The sequence below is a fragment of the Myxine glutinosa genome, chromosome 3 (assembly GCF_964187855.1).
Source record: "Myxine glutinosa chromosome 3, kmMyxGlut1.1, whole genome shotgun sequence".
Taxonomy (NCBI): Eukaryota; Metazoa; Chordata; class Myxini; order Myxiniformes; family Myxinidae; genus Myxine; species Myxine glutinosa.
The window spans coordinates 81,246,441-81,263,940 of NC_136263.1; the positions used below are offsets into that span (position 1 = coordinate 81,246,441).

At 40.9% G+C, this 17,500-nt stretch overlaps 1 protein-coding gene across 4 annotated transcripts in view; it reads right to left on the minus strand.

The window, feature by feature from the left end:
- Positions 1-17,500, minus strand: part of LOC137423410 (uncharacterized) — a 190,368-nt gene that overhangs the window by 48,697 nt on the left and 124,171 nt on the right. For 3 of the 4 annotated variants that reach the window (XM_078774220.1, XM_078774222.1, XM_078774221.1), the window contains 2 exons: positions 17,415-17,500; positions 6,791-6,890 (listed from right to left, as the gene is read on the minus strand). In XM_078774220.1, the coding sequence (XP_078630346.1) occupies positions 6,791-6,890; positions 17,415-17,500 (186 nt within the window). Of the gene's footprint in view, positions 1-2,345; positions 2,394-6,790; positions 6,891-17,414 lie in introns of all 4 variants that reach the window. The other variant, XR_013622858.1, reaches the window with a different exon arrangement.

Sequence of the window (17,500 nt, forward strand, 5' to 3'; positions counted from 1 at the left end):
ATATATATATATATATATATTAATCTACTTTTTCAAAAAATATGTGGCAGCAACAAACTTCTCAGAACAGAAAACTTTAAATAACAACCTCGCGATTCAAAACTGCTATTTTGACGAGCAAAGGCCATTACTGCAATTTAAATATATATATATATATATTGAAACTGTAGTGTTCAAGGCAAGCCAAACATTCCACTGCAGAATGAATACATAATATTAGAGGTCAAACTTAGCTTCATGGTACTGTGCTCAAACAACAAAGTAGGTCAGTCATTTCAAAGATGACAAAAGAAAATCTACAGTTAACCCAAGGAAGATTGCAGCCAAAACGCTGTTATTTTGGTAAACCCATTGAAAAAGATAATAATTTTTAAAAACACTAAAAAGTTGCAAGCAGAAGGCAATGCGATAACGCATTCAAAGAGAAATCTGTCCTTGCAATGCAGGTCGTCATACCCAATTCACAAACAGGCAGGCACAGCCACCGCACTGCCACTTACCATGTCGGAAGTGCATGGAAAGGCAGCAATTGCTATGCAGCATTGGACCCTTACTTGGCACAAAAGCCGCTCAGAGTATCTCCTCAGCACAAACACTTTCAAATTAGCAATTTATCGCTGCATATGAAAAAAAAAAAAAGGAGATTTTGCTCCATTTCAAAATGAAAGATACAATAGATTTCAAGGCTAACTTAACCAAACTAAGAGGAGAGGCTGAAGTGAACAGAAATTTATACATCACAAAGGATGCAATTACGAGGGTTTCTGAAAGATGTTTAACAAGATGAAGGGTATAAGGATTTTGTGCAGAAGAGGTTTTCAGCAGAATGGACAGTGAAAGGACCAAGCACTACAGCCTGTGGCAGTAGAGAAGTTCAGTTCTTTCTCTGCTCTGGTAGTAGTTGTTTTGTATGCATCCTGTGACTGCCGATTGCATCATTTTATGCAAGCGTGGATGTGCCGCTGATGCAGTGCCTCTTATTACCGGTAAGGAGGTACTCATTTTGCCGACCATGGAAGGATGACAGGCTGAGTCAACCCACCTGATGTTATTTCAAAGGCACGACAGGGGCTCAAACTCAAGACCCAAAGATCTTAAGACAGCCACCTTAACTGTTAAGCCAACACCAGACTTTGCTTTGGTAGCAAAGGAGTCGTCTTTGACCGAGAGTAGTTTCCTCTGCCAACGAAGGTGGATGAGGTTATGTTTTCACCCGTGTTTGTCTGTCTGTGAGGAGTATATCTCAAAGTTAATCGACAGATTCAGACGAAACTTGATGGATAGGTTGGTTGTGTGCCACGGACTAATTGATTTGATTTTGGTGAAGATCCGGATCTGGCCTATCAGTGGGATACAAAACGTAAACTGCTCAGCCTGAAGAAGGTATGTGCTCTACCGAGTGCCGTTCTAGTTAATGCATGGAATAGTCGCTCGGGAACGGTCGTGAAAACGGATGCAGTAGACAGGTTTCCATAGGTGCCTTGAAGCATTGGGGATGGAGGGTCAATGGATTTTGGTTGGTAGTATGGATGGATATCTGTGTCATGATTGTGATTTCTGAGAGAGAGTCTCATCACACCGCCCCTCACTCCCCACCGCCACAACCTACAATGAATTCAAGTCTAAGCCGAAAATATTTCATCGTTAATGTTGTGCAGAAATGGGCCAAATGACCTTCTACAATCTACAACATCAACATTCCTAGTGTTCGTGATAATGAGAAAGTGGGCAAGTAATGGAGCAGAAGAGATGACTACATCTATACATGTTGAAAATACAAGCAAAAAATGAAATGAACCTCCATACTTGCCCACTCGTTGGGCTAACCTGTTGTGCATGCAACAAACTACACGTGCCAAATTACTTAAAAAGTGAAAGGTGAGCCAAAAATGAAATAGTGATATGGGTGCTTTCAAATGCCAATCCCCATGGGCCAGATAGGTTGTCGGCTTGGTTTTTCTGGTTTCTGAGCGAAAAACAACCGAAGCAAATGAATAGCTTTCCATAATTCCAAGTCCTGGTAATGCAACACCAACGGTTGTAAAACCAGGTAATTGCCAGCTTTGAACGGTCTCAAAAGATTAGATGGTCCAGGACTATAAAATTTGATTCATGCCACAAAGATTAATACATCACACAACCTACGGGTAACAAGTTCCTTTGACACCACATAGCATTGATAATACATCAAGCTACGGATAATGAGGCCTAAAAGAAGCTTGCAGGACAAGGACAAAGCATTGCTGCACAGTATATAAAATCAGGCTTTGCCTGTTGCACTAAGTGACGGAGTCGGCTTCTCAAAAAAAAAGTCAGTGCAATTAAAGCCAACACAAACAACTCACCCTAATATATTTCCAAAAGCATTGGCAACCTTGAAGCTTCAGAACAGCCTGCAGGACAGGAACAGAATCCATTCACACAAAAAGGGTCAAGTGGGAATAAAAGAGTTCTTGGGTGATCTCAACATCCCCTACAAGAAAGCAATTAACCCAAGAACACCTCTTTGTGACAGCAAGTGATGAATGGCCGAGCACTTAGGCTGCCACTCCAAACTGCACCGTGGTTTTCCTTTGAGACAAAGCCCAGGGTTCTCATCAAGTATTTGAGTAAACGGCCAATATGACAAAGTAGGTGGACGACTTTTTAATCACCGAATGCAGCAAGGCGCAGTCTCAGCTTTTCAACAAGATTGTTTGCAACACGCTTGAGAATACTTTGAAGAGGTCAGTAACTACCACCGATGGTACGGTTTTGCGACCACCACACTCGGCATGGAGGGTTTGAAACCATTTTCAGTAAGTTTCACTTGTTCTGGAATTTCAAACACTGCCGAATACATTGTGGAAATGTGTGACACTGGCAAAGGTGTGCGGTTACGTTAAGTTGGCATTCTTGGATTAAATAAATAATCATCTTGACTTGGTAACTGCAGTGTTTGAAAACACAAGGAATGCGATTGATGTTCAACCGCTATAAAACCCCCGTCTACACAACTTCGAGGCTGACAAATAGAACCTGCCATTGCATTTTCACGATTTCCTCATGCCACATATTTATCAAAAGAATTCAGGTCATCAGAATTTTTTTGCGACGATTTTCTTGCTGCTACTGGGAATTTATGACCTGATGTCACTTCCAGGGCACCATATTTAAATTACAGTTCATTGAAGCTTGACAGGAACTACAAAGTGCTTGTGTTGTAGTGCATGACAAAATGACGAGGGATCCCCAGAATGCAAAATATTTATTCTGACATTTACTTAATGTCGAGATAAAAATTGCAGCTCTGCAACCTTTTAGGTGTGAAGCTTCGCCTTCATCAAAAGGAATCTGAGCTTTGGCCCCGACAGTACTACTAGATACACGGTACATTATTTGGTTCATCCTGTTGAGCTTGGTCTGTCGACAATTCATTACTAAGGCGAAGATTCACTTTTAGCCTCAATTCAGCAGCAATGGTAAAGTAAGAATCAAAATCAAGATTATCAAGAACAAAAACAAGAAATAAATAGGGGAAGGGGTGAAGGAAGATCATTGCATTCACATATCTGGGATGCAAATGGATGTTTGATAAAATATAGTCATATGAAAAATAAATACTTTTAAATGTATGAAATGGCTCGAGTATTTCCGAACTGATTTACTCCAAATCATGAATGAAAAGAACTCAATTATCATGCATGGTTTCACATATTAGCAAAACTCGCTGCAAGTGGGGAAGGGGCCAGGGGGGAGCTTTAAGTTGGAGGTACCCATCCAAACGTGGTAGAATGTTCTATAGTTTTCTACTTTTGAAAACCACTATACTACTCGTAGAGCACAGAATTGGCACATTTTAGAATTTGTAGAATCTCTGAGTTTTATTTATGTTTTCACGATAATCTCAGGTTTTCAAGTTATTCTGCCCAGCGGTGAATTATCAGGCATGATAATTCACCCACTTTTTATACAGTTATCCACTTTAACATTAAAGTAAAAATCTAAGTTGGAGGTGGTCTTTCCAACTTAGAACATTCCCATGCACACCCAAAGTATAAACCCAACTTTGACATTTCATCCATTGGTTTAGGAGTGCATAAAGTAGAGCACGCCAGTAAATTAATCAGGTACAGTCGTGGCCAAAGATATTGAGTTGGTGACAGATGGTGCGAGTTGAAACTGTCGTACCTTGTGCCTGAAGGTCAGCTTGAATCTGTTTGGCAGTTGATTGAGGTGCTTTCTACACCATTCGAACAATCCTTCGCTGCAATTTTCGATCAAGTTTTCTCTCGAGGCCATGTCCATGGAGGTTGGCTACAGTGCCATGTGCCTTAAACTTCCTGATAACATTGCGTATGGTGGACACAGAAACATTAAGGTCTCTGGAGATGGACTTGTAGCAGCCTTGACATTGTCCATGCTTGGCTACAATCTTGTGTCTGACCTCCTCAGACAATTCTCTGGTTTTCCTTTTCTCCATGCTCATTGTGATGCACACAATGACACAAAACAGCAGAATGACTCATTTTCTCTATTCAAACTGGTTGAATGAGTGATTTTTATATTGCAGGCACCTACAACTCACCACAAGTGAGTTAAATGCCAAAGCAAAGGCTAATCACCTGTTTGAAATCTAATTACTTCTAACAACTTCTAAAAGGTGCCAATAATATTGTCTGGGCCATTTTATGATTTCTGTGTGGAATAAGCTAAGATTTAGTAATTTTTTTCAGCTTTTTTTGTTGTTCCACTGCAAACCAAAGAAATACATATGTGGATACAAAAATATTTTTTCATTTCAAAAAATTGTCCTGGAAGAAATTGTGCATTATCTGAAACAAGTGCAAGGGTGCCAATATTTTTGGCCACGACTGTAGTTTTTGTGATATTGTAATATTCTACACCGCAAGGACTTGTAATACACTCACTCAGTCCATCCAGCAGTTGAGGAGTGCATACAAGTCAATCAAACCACAAGCTGAACTAGAACAGCACTTGGTAGTGAGCAAACCTCCATCAGGCTGAACAGTTTATGTTTTGTATCCCACTGATTGGTCGGTTCTGGATTCGGACCTGAACCAAAATCTGATTGCTTGTTCTTGTCGCTTAATCAAATCATCCACCAAGTTTTGTCATAACTCGTCCACAACTTTTTGAAATATCATGCCATATATTGTTTTTGGCCCTATCACTCAATGGTGAAGAATGACTTAAAAAATTTGGATCTGGATGGATCTGGATCTTCACCAAAATCTACTCATTTTGCCCTCGTCACATACCCAACCTGTCCACCAAATATCAACCGTATCCATCCACAATTTTTTGAGATATCTTGTTCACAGACAAACAGCAAAACAAACAGACAGGGGTGAAAACATAACCTCCATCCACCTTTGGCAGCAGATGCAACGAGAATGAGCAATCAAAGATTGCATACCCTCACCCAGATTTGTTGTGTGGTTTTTATGGTACGTATTTTATAGACATACTCACATTCTAATTGAATCATACATATTGTATAGACGTAGTACTTGCAGTCTAACGGTATAGACATAGTACTTACAGCATATTGTACAGACATAGTACTTAGTCTAATTGTACATACTTTACAGAAGCACTCGATTGAAAAAAAAGAAAAGAAAAAAAAAAGATGTACTACTGGCTACCATGAGGTGGCATTTGTGGCCTACGTTAGCATTATTCTATATGGACAAAAAACAAAAACTAGAACGTCACTCGGTAGAACACAACTCCGCCAAGCTGAACAGTTTACATTTGCATCCCACTGATAGGCTGGATTTGCTGACCTGAACCAAAATCTAAATTGGCTTGTTCTTGTCACCTAACCAACTCATCCACCTCGTTTTGTCATAATGCACCCACAACGTTTTGAGACATCATGCAATGTACATATCGTTTTTTGGTCCTAACTCTCAATAGTAAAAGACTTGGAAATTTTTTAAAATAAAATTGTATCTGGATTCAGGTCAAACCACTGGTAAATTCACCAATTTGTCTGTGTCACACTCTCAATCTGTCCACCAAGTTTCATCCGAATCGATCCATAAATTTTTGAGATATCCTAATATACAGTACATTTTTGGCCCCATCTCTCAATGGTGAAGAATCACTTCAAAAATTCCAGTATCCAGATTTTCACTAAAATCGAATCAATTTGTCCGTGTCACACACCTAACTTGCCTACAAAATTGCATCCGAATTCATCCACAACCTTTTGAGATATCCTGCACCCAAACATGCAAACAAACAGCCAAGGGTGAAAACACAACCACCGTCCATCGCAGATGGTGGAGGTAACAAACAAGACAAACAAACCCATATGCAACACCCTCTCATCCGGTGAGGGTAATTGTATATTGTATGATTCTTAGTAAGCCAGTAAATATATGTAGCACCAAAACTGCAGTTTTTGAAAACACATACAAATAAGAATTAATCCCAGGACAAATCCCAGACAACCACTATTAATTTTGACATGATCTAAACTTAGCACATATCATATGTCGCTATGTGGGGCAGGATATTGGTGATGTTCCAGTTAAATACAGCAACGCCTCGCTGAGACCAACTATCTGGGGGTCGGCTGGTTTCAGATACAAAGGTGTCCGACTTCCTCCAAAAAATGTAGGAGACCCAGGTTCAAATCTCAGACACCATTCAAATGTGTTTGTCGATTGCCCATTAATATCCTTGCAATTCATGTTAAAAAAAAAAAATTGGACACTGATGCTTACAGTCTTTGCGCTGCATGTGCTAATAAAGAAAGCAATCGTAATAATAAAAATACCTGTTGTGATAAGTGTATCCGGGGAGAAGTTAATGAGGTTTTCATTTGAATGCACACGGTGTGTGTGTATCGCTGGTGGAGTGATAAAATAGGATTTCCGCTGTCAACAACAACAAAAATTTGGGATGGGAAAATAGAAACACGAGGTCAATGGCATCATCTGATAAGAAAGTGCATCAAATTAATAAACACCAAGTAAACATAACACAATATTCATTCCTCATTTTATGACATTTCGTAGAAACAAATGGCAAAAAATACCATGAAGCAATCAAGTAAAAACAAAAAATTGGCTAGTTACTCCCGCCAGGGAGTAATACATTCGATGGTGTGTGTGTGTGTGTGTGTGTGTGTGTGTGTGTGTGTGTGTGTGTGTGTGTGTGTGTGTGTGTGTGTGTGTGTGTTTCGTGTGTGTACAAGATATCTGGAAAAGTTCTGAACGGATTTGGATGAAAGTTGGTGGGATGATTGCCTTTGGGATAAGGAAGAATTGATTAGTTTTTGGTGAAGCTCAGGATATTATTCCGGATCCAGGAATTTTTTGAAGGATTGTTTATCATTGGAAGATAGGGCTCATTATTTTTTTTAACATTATCTTCTATATATTCTATATTTAACATTGTGATATGAAAATAGTTTTCATATTTGTTGTAAATGTAGTTTAAACTCATGCGTTGGAGCAGTGTATTTTTTTTAGCAGCGTCGTCTTCAATGTTCATTTTTTTTTTTTCTAATAAAGACATTCTGTCATTTTAAAACCACCAGTGTGTATTAGGTTTTCCCGTTTTATAAAATGTATCGATCGATATGTGTAATGCTTTAAAACTGTTTTTTTTTTTTAACCTCAGAAGAGATATCAACATTTAGCTCAGTGAATGTCAATGGCAGTGTCAGTATTTGATGAACTTATAAAGACTTAGTTCCAGATTTGTCAATGGCTGAGGTATATTAAACGAATAAAACAGATTTGGCAAAATTCTAACTTTTTTTAAAAAGATCGCATATTCACCCAGGGTTGTGAGGCTGAAGAAGAAACCTCGCATGGGCTTCCCAGACCAAATAAATAATTCTGGCTCTGGCTCTGCGATTTTCAGGTTTATTACTCCCACCAGGTAGTAATGCATTCGATCGTGTCCGTCCTTGTGTGTGGGTGTGTGTGTGTGTGTGTGTGTGTGTGTGTGTGTGTGTGTTCGTATGTTTGTGAACAAGATATCTGGAAAAGTTCTGAACGGATTTGGATGAACGTTGGTGGGATGATTGCCCTTTGGATAAGGAAGAATTGATTAGTTTATGGTGAAGCTGAGGATATTATTCTGGATCCAGGAATTTTTTTTGGAAATTTATTTGGGAAAGATTTTTTCTGTTTTACTGCATTAAAGCTTTTATTATTATTCTTAAATGATGTTTTTCTCCTCTAATTCCGAGATATATCAAAATAAATTATCTGACAGTTAGGGCTTACTTTCTTTTTCATTTATTGTTTTGGGGAGAGGGGATGTTAAACAAAACGTATTATTCCAACTAAACCCACGGCGGGAGTATGCGCTCCACTGAGTGGCGTTCTAGTTAACATTGCCATATGAAAATAGTTTTCATATTTGTTGTAAATGTAGTTTAAACTCGTGGTTATGCGTTCGAGCGGTGTATTTTGTTAGCAGCGGTCTTCAAGGTTCTTTTTTTTTTTTTTTCTAATAAAGACATACTCTATCATTTTAAAACCACCAAAGTGTGTATTCGGTTTCCCCGTTTCATAAAATATATCGTTTGACGTATAATGCTTTAAAACTGTTTTTTTTTTTGTTTTGTTGTTTTTACCTCAGAAGAGATATCAACATTTACCTCAGCGAATGTCAATCGCGGTGTCAGTATTTGATGAACTTAAAGACTTAGGTTAATTATAAGTGTGACAAGCATGTGCATGGGATTCTTCCCAGAAGAATGAGTGGTCGCATTAGCTTGTACGACTTAAAATGAGCGAGTTTTGTTTTGACGTTTGGGCCAGTTTTACATGTTGTATTCCTACGGAATGAAACGAACGTTTTTCTGGCTTTCAATTTTATTTGAAGTCACACATGCCTCAAAATACACTCTCATATAGAATTGAACATCAAATCCGAAAATGTAAGTGAAATTGCCTTTTTTTTTTTAACATTATTTTCTATATATTCTAAATATATATCTGTGCAGTGTCGGTCTTGTGTTGTCTTGTGTTGTCACTGAACTACTCCCTCAAACTTTTGTGAAATTGTACTATTCCAACTTGACCCACGGCGGGAGTATGCGCTCTAGTGAGTGGCGTTCTAGTTAGAACAGCATTGAGCAGCAAGAAGGGAGTGTGAAAATAATGAATTAAATAGAGATCATAGGTTATTGGTAGATAAGGAAGACAACCCACCAACTACCAGTGGCAAAAAAGATCTACACTGTTCAACATGGCAACCAAAATAAAACGAGAACATCAGGTGAACAGCTTACGTTTTGTATCCCAGAGTAGACCAGAAAATCACAATACAGAATCACATTTAATTAAAATCATCCATCCACAACTTTTTGAGATCTGCTTTTTTTTTTTTTTGTATACAAGATCGAGGCTCGTGTAAGAGCTATCAATCACAAAAAACAACAAAAAAAAATAACCGGACACAAAACATACAATAAAGGGAGCGGGAGACAAGATGGGGAGAGAGAAGGAAGCACACAAGCACAACAGCAGAAAACAGGGACATCAGAATATCTGTGGGAGGGAGAGGGCATGGAGGGAGGAGGCATGTGTAGGGGGTGGTGGGGATGGGAGAAGTATAAAACACTTGGACACTGCTTGGACTTCCAGGAAAGAAGTCGGTATTTCAAAGAAGTGGATCTGGGTTGAATTAACGGGGGTAGAAAAGATCAAGGTTTTGGATGGGGGAAGATTAAATATGGTGATGAACAGCTGTTTTAAAGACCTGGAGGGAGGAGTGGGATTGAAGAGAGTGAGGGAGTTTGTTCCATAGGAGGGAGTAAAGAGGAATGAAAGAGTGAAGGTGAGCAGAGAGTCTTGATTTTGCGAGCCTTCTGGCAATTTCACCAGAAGAGGGTTGCTGGCAGATATTGTGCGACCTGCAGGAATCTTTTTTTTTGAATTCAAGATGGCGGCCAAATCACATGGCTGAAGACGTCAGTTTGCAAATATTTTCCCCAATTGGAATGTACACATATGTTTCAAGTTTTGTATCGATCGGAAAAGCGGTTTTGGAGAAAAGCTTTTTTAAGTTTTATTTTTAAAACCAATTTGGCCGCCAAACCCATGTGACCCGTGACGTTTTTTTCTGCAAATTTTTATCTCCATGGAAAGGTGATCAGTCTAGACTATGGATTTTTATGTTAAGAAAATAGGCCTTTTATGTTTTGAAAAGCGGCATTTTTTTTTTTTATGTGAAAAAATCCCGAAATATTTTTTTCCCCTGTTTTATTCATTTTTTATTATTACCAAATTTTTCAGAAATCAGTCAAAAAAAGAACAAAAAATGGTAAGCTTTTTCCTGCACAACATTAAGCACTCTGGGCTAGTAAACAGGTAAAAAATGACGTTCAGGTACCTTTATTGCAACCGCATTGTTTGATAAGTAGAGGACTAGAAGAAATTGACAAGACCCTTTTAGGAACGGTTAAAGTAGGTGTTTGAAATCATTATCTTGGTAATGTTCTCCTTGGTGAGGCGGTGTCGGCGGTCGGTGAGGACGTTTCTGTAGACGGAGAAGGACCTTTCCACGTCGACGCTGACGATGGGGCAGTACCGCAAGATGGGGATGTCGGCAAGCTTGACTCCAGCCGGCACACCAACCTCAGATCCGTGCTGATCTCCATTCAGGATCAAAGCCACTGTCCTCAGCACACCAATGTTGGGATTGCGCTGCAGCACCGCCTTGAACTTGGTGAGCAGGATCTCCTTACGGCAGCCTCGGATCTTTTCGAGCTCCTCCTTGGCCTGATCAAGGAGCTGGAAGGCCTTGGCCAGCTCCATGCCGGCCTCCTCCAGCTGCTTAAGGATCTTCGGGATGAACGACACGTGGGCATTTAAGAAGACCAAACTGAGCTTGATGTCCGCCTTTCCGAAAAGGTCCTTGGCACTCCGGATTGCCATCGCGTCATCGTTCAGCTGGTCCACAATGTCCTTGACGGCCTCGAAGTGCTCGGCGTAAAACACCGCGGCGTCGATCCACGTCCCCCACCGAGTCAGAATGGGCTCCGGGGGGAGAGAATGATTGGGCTTCTGCTCCTTCCAAAGGACAACACGTGACGGGGCTTTGACGAACACCTTCTTCGTCGTGGCAATCAGGTCGTTGACGTCCTTGAACATTTCTCGGATTGTCTCGCAGACACGGTGGAGCGCGTGGGCAACGCAAGTCACATGCAGCAAGTCCGGGAAGAGTTTCTTCAGGACATGGCCGGCCTTGATCATATAGGCCGCGGCGTCGCTGACGAGGACCTTGAGGCACTCCGGCTTGAAATCAGGCCAAAGATAGCGCAGCGTGTCATTGACTGCGCGCACGATCTCCCCGGAGTTGGTCTTCTCCAGAAACATGCACTGGGCGAGGTGGGGACGAAAGTACCCCTCCTTGGACAAGCGTCCCACGATGATGTTGGCCACATATCGACCTGCCGAATCGGTCGTCTCGACGGACAGCCAGATGGGCTGCTGTCCGAGGTCGGCACGGATCCCCGCCAAGGCCTCGTCGTAGCACTTGTCGAGGTAGTGCTTTCTAATCCAGCTTTCATCGGGGATCTGGAGAGTGATGTGCTTCTCCAGGAACGACCGGAGGGGCAGGGTTTTCCAATTTCGACCATGGGATGCCAGCGGCCAGCATGGCCTGGCACAGCTCCTGAGCCACGACGTCGCACTTGTGCCTCTTTCCGCCACCAAAGTCCTCCATGGTGGCTTGCGTGACCGTACTCTTCTTCTTCAAGGCCAAGTTGCTCTTGTGGCGGTCTCCTCGGACATGTTGGGCCAGCTCAGACTTCTGCTTCGCCCGGAAAGTTTTTTCACAAGCTCGACAGAAAGCCGTGTCACTCGACACGTACTTGAAGGTGGCCCCATCGCCACCAGCGTTGAATTCCTTCAGCCACTTGTCACGAAGAGCAGCACTCATCTTGATAGGAGACTTGTTCACACTTTGTGTACACTCTCTCACTGTAGTACACCGCCTCACTGCTGTACACGCTGGGGACGCAACGCACGCAACGTTTTGTTTTTGAGATCGATCGCAGCTAAAAATTTAGATCGGTTAAAAATTTCGAAAAATTCCCTAATTATTTTTAGCGTTGACAGCCATTTTCTACCAAAAAGGGCATTTTATTTTATTTTTCCCGAAAAAGGGCGAAATATTTTTTTTCTCCGAAAATAGCAAAATAATTTTTTTGCGCGCAAAAAAACCGTTTTATGTGAAAAAATATTTTTTGTTTTTTCACATAAAAATCCGATGTGCAGTGATCACTGATCACATTAGTAAAATTTCGCATTGATCCGGTTCAGCGGTTCTGAAGAAGATGTTTAAAGTTTGGTAAATCGATGTAATTAGTATTTTTGTAACATTTAATTTAACCCCTTCTTTATGTTATAAGGAGGAGTGAGTAAGGGGGGTTAAACTGAAAACAAATATATATGTTTGGGGGGGGGGGGGGTGAGACCCTTTAGAGCAGGGGCGGGCAACCCCCGGCCCGCGGGCCACATCCGGCCCGCGAAGGCTTAGCGTCCGGCCCGCCACCCTGCTAGGCTTTATTATTGCAATCCGGCCCGCGGACCTCCCAGTAAAACTCATATCATTTGTAAATGTAAGAGTTTATATTTAGCCGGTCTGAATTCAAGAAAGGGACATTTTGTCTTCAGCACCGTCCTCTTCCGGAAGACATGCGCACGGGGAACTGTCTTGCCTAGACACCGCCTGCTTGCTGATAGGCGGTCTTTTCAAATCAGCCGGCATGTGATACGGACGTCCTTCCGATTCAGTCAGCTTGCGACAAACGTTGGTGTCTGGGACAAATAACTTGCAACAAAGAGGTAAGCGCCGCAGAGTTCTCTAAACCTATTTCAATTTTCACTTTCTTTCAATTTGCTTTGTTTTGTTTGTTAGAACATGTTATTATCTTTCATTTGCTGCGTTTAAATAATTTTATTCTCCCTTTTTATTTGTAAAAATAAAAATATAACGAACTTTCTATTTGTAAAGAAAAAATATATATAACGAACTTTCTGTTTGTAAAAGAAAAAAGAAATTGACGAACTTTTGTTTAAAAGGAAAACGAAATTGACGAACTTTTGTTTAAAAGGAAAACGAACTCTTTAAAAAAAAAAGTATGCAGACTGATTCATTTCCTGTATTTCAGTTCTCGCCCAACTCTCGGACCACCACCTCAATGACATTCTTCTGTTGTCTACCTCAACCATCGAGCCAGACATGGAAATACTTCTTCATGGCAAACAGCACCAGCAGTCTCATTGATTTGTAGAGTGTTCAATGCAATTTTTGTACAATCTATTCATGTAAACAAAATATAGTAATTCTGAGATTTCGTTTTTCACTCCGGCCCACGATCTCCTTCCAAAAGTCTCATCTGGCCCTCACTCTGAAAAGGTTGCCCGCCCCTGCTTTAGAGGAAGTACTCTGTCCAAGAGCATTGTGAGTTTATACAAAGTTAGCGACGGATCGATAAAGTTTATCGATGAAACCTTTTTAGTACTTTGATGATGTTCCCTCGTACGTCCGCTCTTTTTTTGAGATCTTTACTTTTTGAGATTTGTACTTTTTGTACTTTTGTACTTTTTGAGATATCCTGCTTTATATCGACTTTGGCCCTATCTCCCAATGGTGAAGAATCGCTTAAAAAAAATTCTACTAGCCAGATCCGGATCTTCACCAAAATTGAATCGATTCTTCCTCGTCACACACACTCTGTCCACCAAGTTTCGTCTAAATCCATCTATAACTTTTTGAGATATCCTGCTATATGTTGGTTTTAGCCCCATCACTGAATGGTGAAGAATCACTAAAAAATTAAATAAATCTCATATCCGAATCCATATTCAGATCTTCACCAAAATCGAATCGAATCGTCCTTGTCAGACACCCAACCGGTCCACCAAGCTTCGTCCAAATCCGTCCACAACTTTTTGAGATATTCTGCTATGTATCATTTTTGGCCCTTTCTCCCAATGGTGAAGAATCGTTAAAAAAAAAAATTCTACAAGCCGGATCCGAATCCGGATCTTCATCAAAATCTAAACATTTCGTCCTTGTTCCATACGCTATCTCCCTGCCAAATTTCGTCCAAATCCATCCACAACTTTTTGAGATATCTTGTTCACAAATAAAGGGACAAAGAAACAGACAGAGACAGGGGTGAAAACATAACCTCCATCCACCTTTTGTGGCAAAGGTAAATAGCAGAGCTCCATTCAAAGTGTACTGCCACCATGCCAAATAAATAAATAACATATCCTTCAGAGCTCGGAAATGCCACCGTGCAGCACATGGAGATGGAATTGGGAGGGGGCGGTGTACAATAAATGATCGATTAATTGAATAATTGCACAATTTAAACAAATAATTCTAAAAATAATTAATTTCTTAATCAATTGGCTAATACAACACAACAACAACAACAACAACATGCATTTTAAGGCCATTTTCCCTGCTAGAGCGGGGGTTAGCCTTGCGGTCCCCATGACAATCTTCTCCATTTTGCCCTATTTTCTGCATCTCTCCTTGTTAACCCCCTTGCCCGCATTTCTTCTTCCACCATCTTTAGCCAAGTCTTTCTCGGTCTTCCCCGTCCTCTACTTCCTTCGACATTAACTTCCATCACTCTTCTCAACCAGTCACTTTCATCCTTCCTCAACACATGACCAAACCATCTCAACCTGTTCCTCTTCACAGCATCAATCACAGGCAATATTCCCATCATCTTTCGCAATTCATCATTTGTCTTCCTCTCTCTCAACGATACTCCGCACATCCATCGAACCATTCGCATTTCCACCCTTTCCAGCCTTCGTTGCTGCTCTACGTTCATTACCCATGTCTCGCTCCCAAAAATCACAACACTTCTCACACATGCAGCATACACCTTTCCCTTCAGCTTCAGCGACACTCTCCTCCTCATCAGCACGCCACTCAGTTCCCGAAACTTCTTCCATGCACATCTCACTCGAGCAACCGTTGCCGAGTCTGATCCACCTTCACCTGGCTAATAGGATATCCAAACCACAACCATCACTGTTTCATCCGAATCTGCAACTTTTTGAAAATTAATTAATCAAGTAATTAATCGAAAAATTTAACAGGATCAAAAAAAATTAATCTAAGAAAAATTAATTGGTTACCGTATTTTCCAGTGTATTAACCGCACCCCTGTTTTTCACGCTCAAAAAAAGAAATTCATGCTCCCGGCAAAGCTTAATGATTTAGGATTGGAAGTGCGTAGTCTTATGAGCCATGTCATCAAGTATGTGTGTGTGTGTGTGTGTGTGTGTGTGTGGCATCGAACCAACAGATCATGGCGTACCATGAACCTCAAAGCCCACGACAGGCTGGTTGTGTAGTCCCCAATGCCATCCTCCATAGGTAAGCTCCTCAACTTCAACCTGAGAGCAAGTGTTGTGAATGAAAAACTACTTTCCCATTATAAGAGGCAGTGGTTAGGGTGAGTGCTGCCTCAATCCTCATTTTTATTGTCCTATTTGTAATATTGGTGGTTTATTATATTTAAATTATAATATTTAAGATCCACCTGGCATTCCCTTCTCCAGTAGTAGATGGTCCTCATTTGAGCTCCACCCAGTACAAATCCAGCAACTCCTCCACATCACCTTCCTCCACATCAAAGCAGACAGTCTTGTCCATTTATACGATGTTATGTCATGCTTTCAACGCATCATTATTCACGCCGAAACCCTTGAAGGCATGAACAAATTGAGGGCAAAGTTTCCCCCATAGTCATCCGTACAGGAACGGATGACTTCCTTCCAACACTCAACATGACAAAGAACATCCTTTATTGTAAAGGCCTTCCATAATTCCTTTGGTCATCTGATCATGATCAGTTGATTTCACCTGCAAATCATTAAATCATTATCATGTTTGCAAATCTTCTTCGAGAGAAAAAGAAAGAAAAGATAAAAGGTGTCCATGAATCACTTGCACTATGCCATATCGGTCTTCGTTTTCCCCACACTTAACACCACCTCCTTTCAGCAGGGGTTAGTGGTTAAAACACATGGACTATGCCACCCACATAGACAAAAATTGCAAATAGTCCCCCAACCCTCACAGGGAGGAGGTGGCACGAGGGTGGGTTTGGGGGAAGGGGGCACTATGCAAGTCCCCATCAGCAATTGACAATCTCTAGTGGACTGTATAATTTAGTTAAATGACTGGTTTTATCAAATAGAAGCTGACAAGGACATGTTAACCACCGCGGAAAGTAAAGAAAAGTTGATGTTTTGAGCAATGACCCTGTCGGAGCAATCGCTTCCAACGCCCAAAATGTCAGACCCGAGACAAAAGAGCAAACCTTGGACAACTTAAAGTTTATAAAACCTACCGTTTAAACAATCCACCAATGCAGACAGCCATGAGCCATGGCAAAGTATTATTCATGCCACATGCAAATCGTTTCAGAAATCATTGTATCGCCATAGTCTTTGGATAATGACTGTTTGAATTGGTGAGAATTGACTGTACTTTTGTTATTGGGAATGGATGCTTCTGTTCGACTTGAGCTTTTATTACCGGTGCCACAGAACGTGGACGAGGTTATGTTTTCACCTTTGTTTATTCTTCTGTCTGCAAGCAGGATTTCTCAAACAAGTTATGGAGGGATTCAGATGAAACTTGGTGGACAGGTTGGGTGTGCGACAAGGACAAATTGATTCTATTTTGGTGAAGATCCGAATACTAGAATTTTAAAAGTGATTCTTCACCATTAAGAGATAAGGCAAAAAACAATATATCGCAGGACATCTCAAAACATTACGGACAGATTCTGACAAACCTTGGTGGAAGGATTGGGTGTGTGGGACATGGATGAGATTTTGGAGAATATTCAGATACGAGCAATATTAAATTTCTTACGTGATTCTTTCAATTTGAGAGACAAGGCCAAAACAACGATATATAGCATGATGTTTCAAAAAGTTGCGGACGGATTATGACAAAACCTGGTGGGCGAGTTAGTTAGGGAGGTGACAAGAACAAGCCGATTCGATTTTGGTGTGTGACAAGGACGAATTGTCCAGCCTATCAGCAGGACACACAATGTAAACTGTTCAGCCTGGTCATCTCCATCTAGTGCCATTCTGGTTACAGTGTGGAATGCTCTGGTAGTATGGTAAACTATGGAGTCAACGATACAACACATACTCGAAAGAGGAAATGGGAGTGGAGGTGTTCAGGATGGTGTAAAAGAGAGGGGTAGAAGGGGGTCAAAAGGCAAAAAGGATGGTCCCTCAAGAATATGTGAACATTGCAAATGCACCAGATTTACAGAAGTCATTTTTATATGTCGATGAAGTGCTCAAGTGTCCATTGTGTAAATGTGTCCTTTCAACTGCACGAGTGGTTTATCAAATTCAAATCTTGAATTTCACCTGATTCTGGACTGGTGATTGCATTTTCGAACGAGTTTCCTGAAGCGTGAAACTTTGCCTTCCCCAATCTCCTTTCACATTTGTAT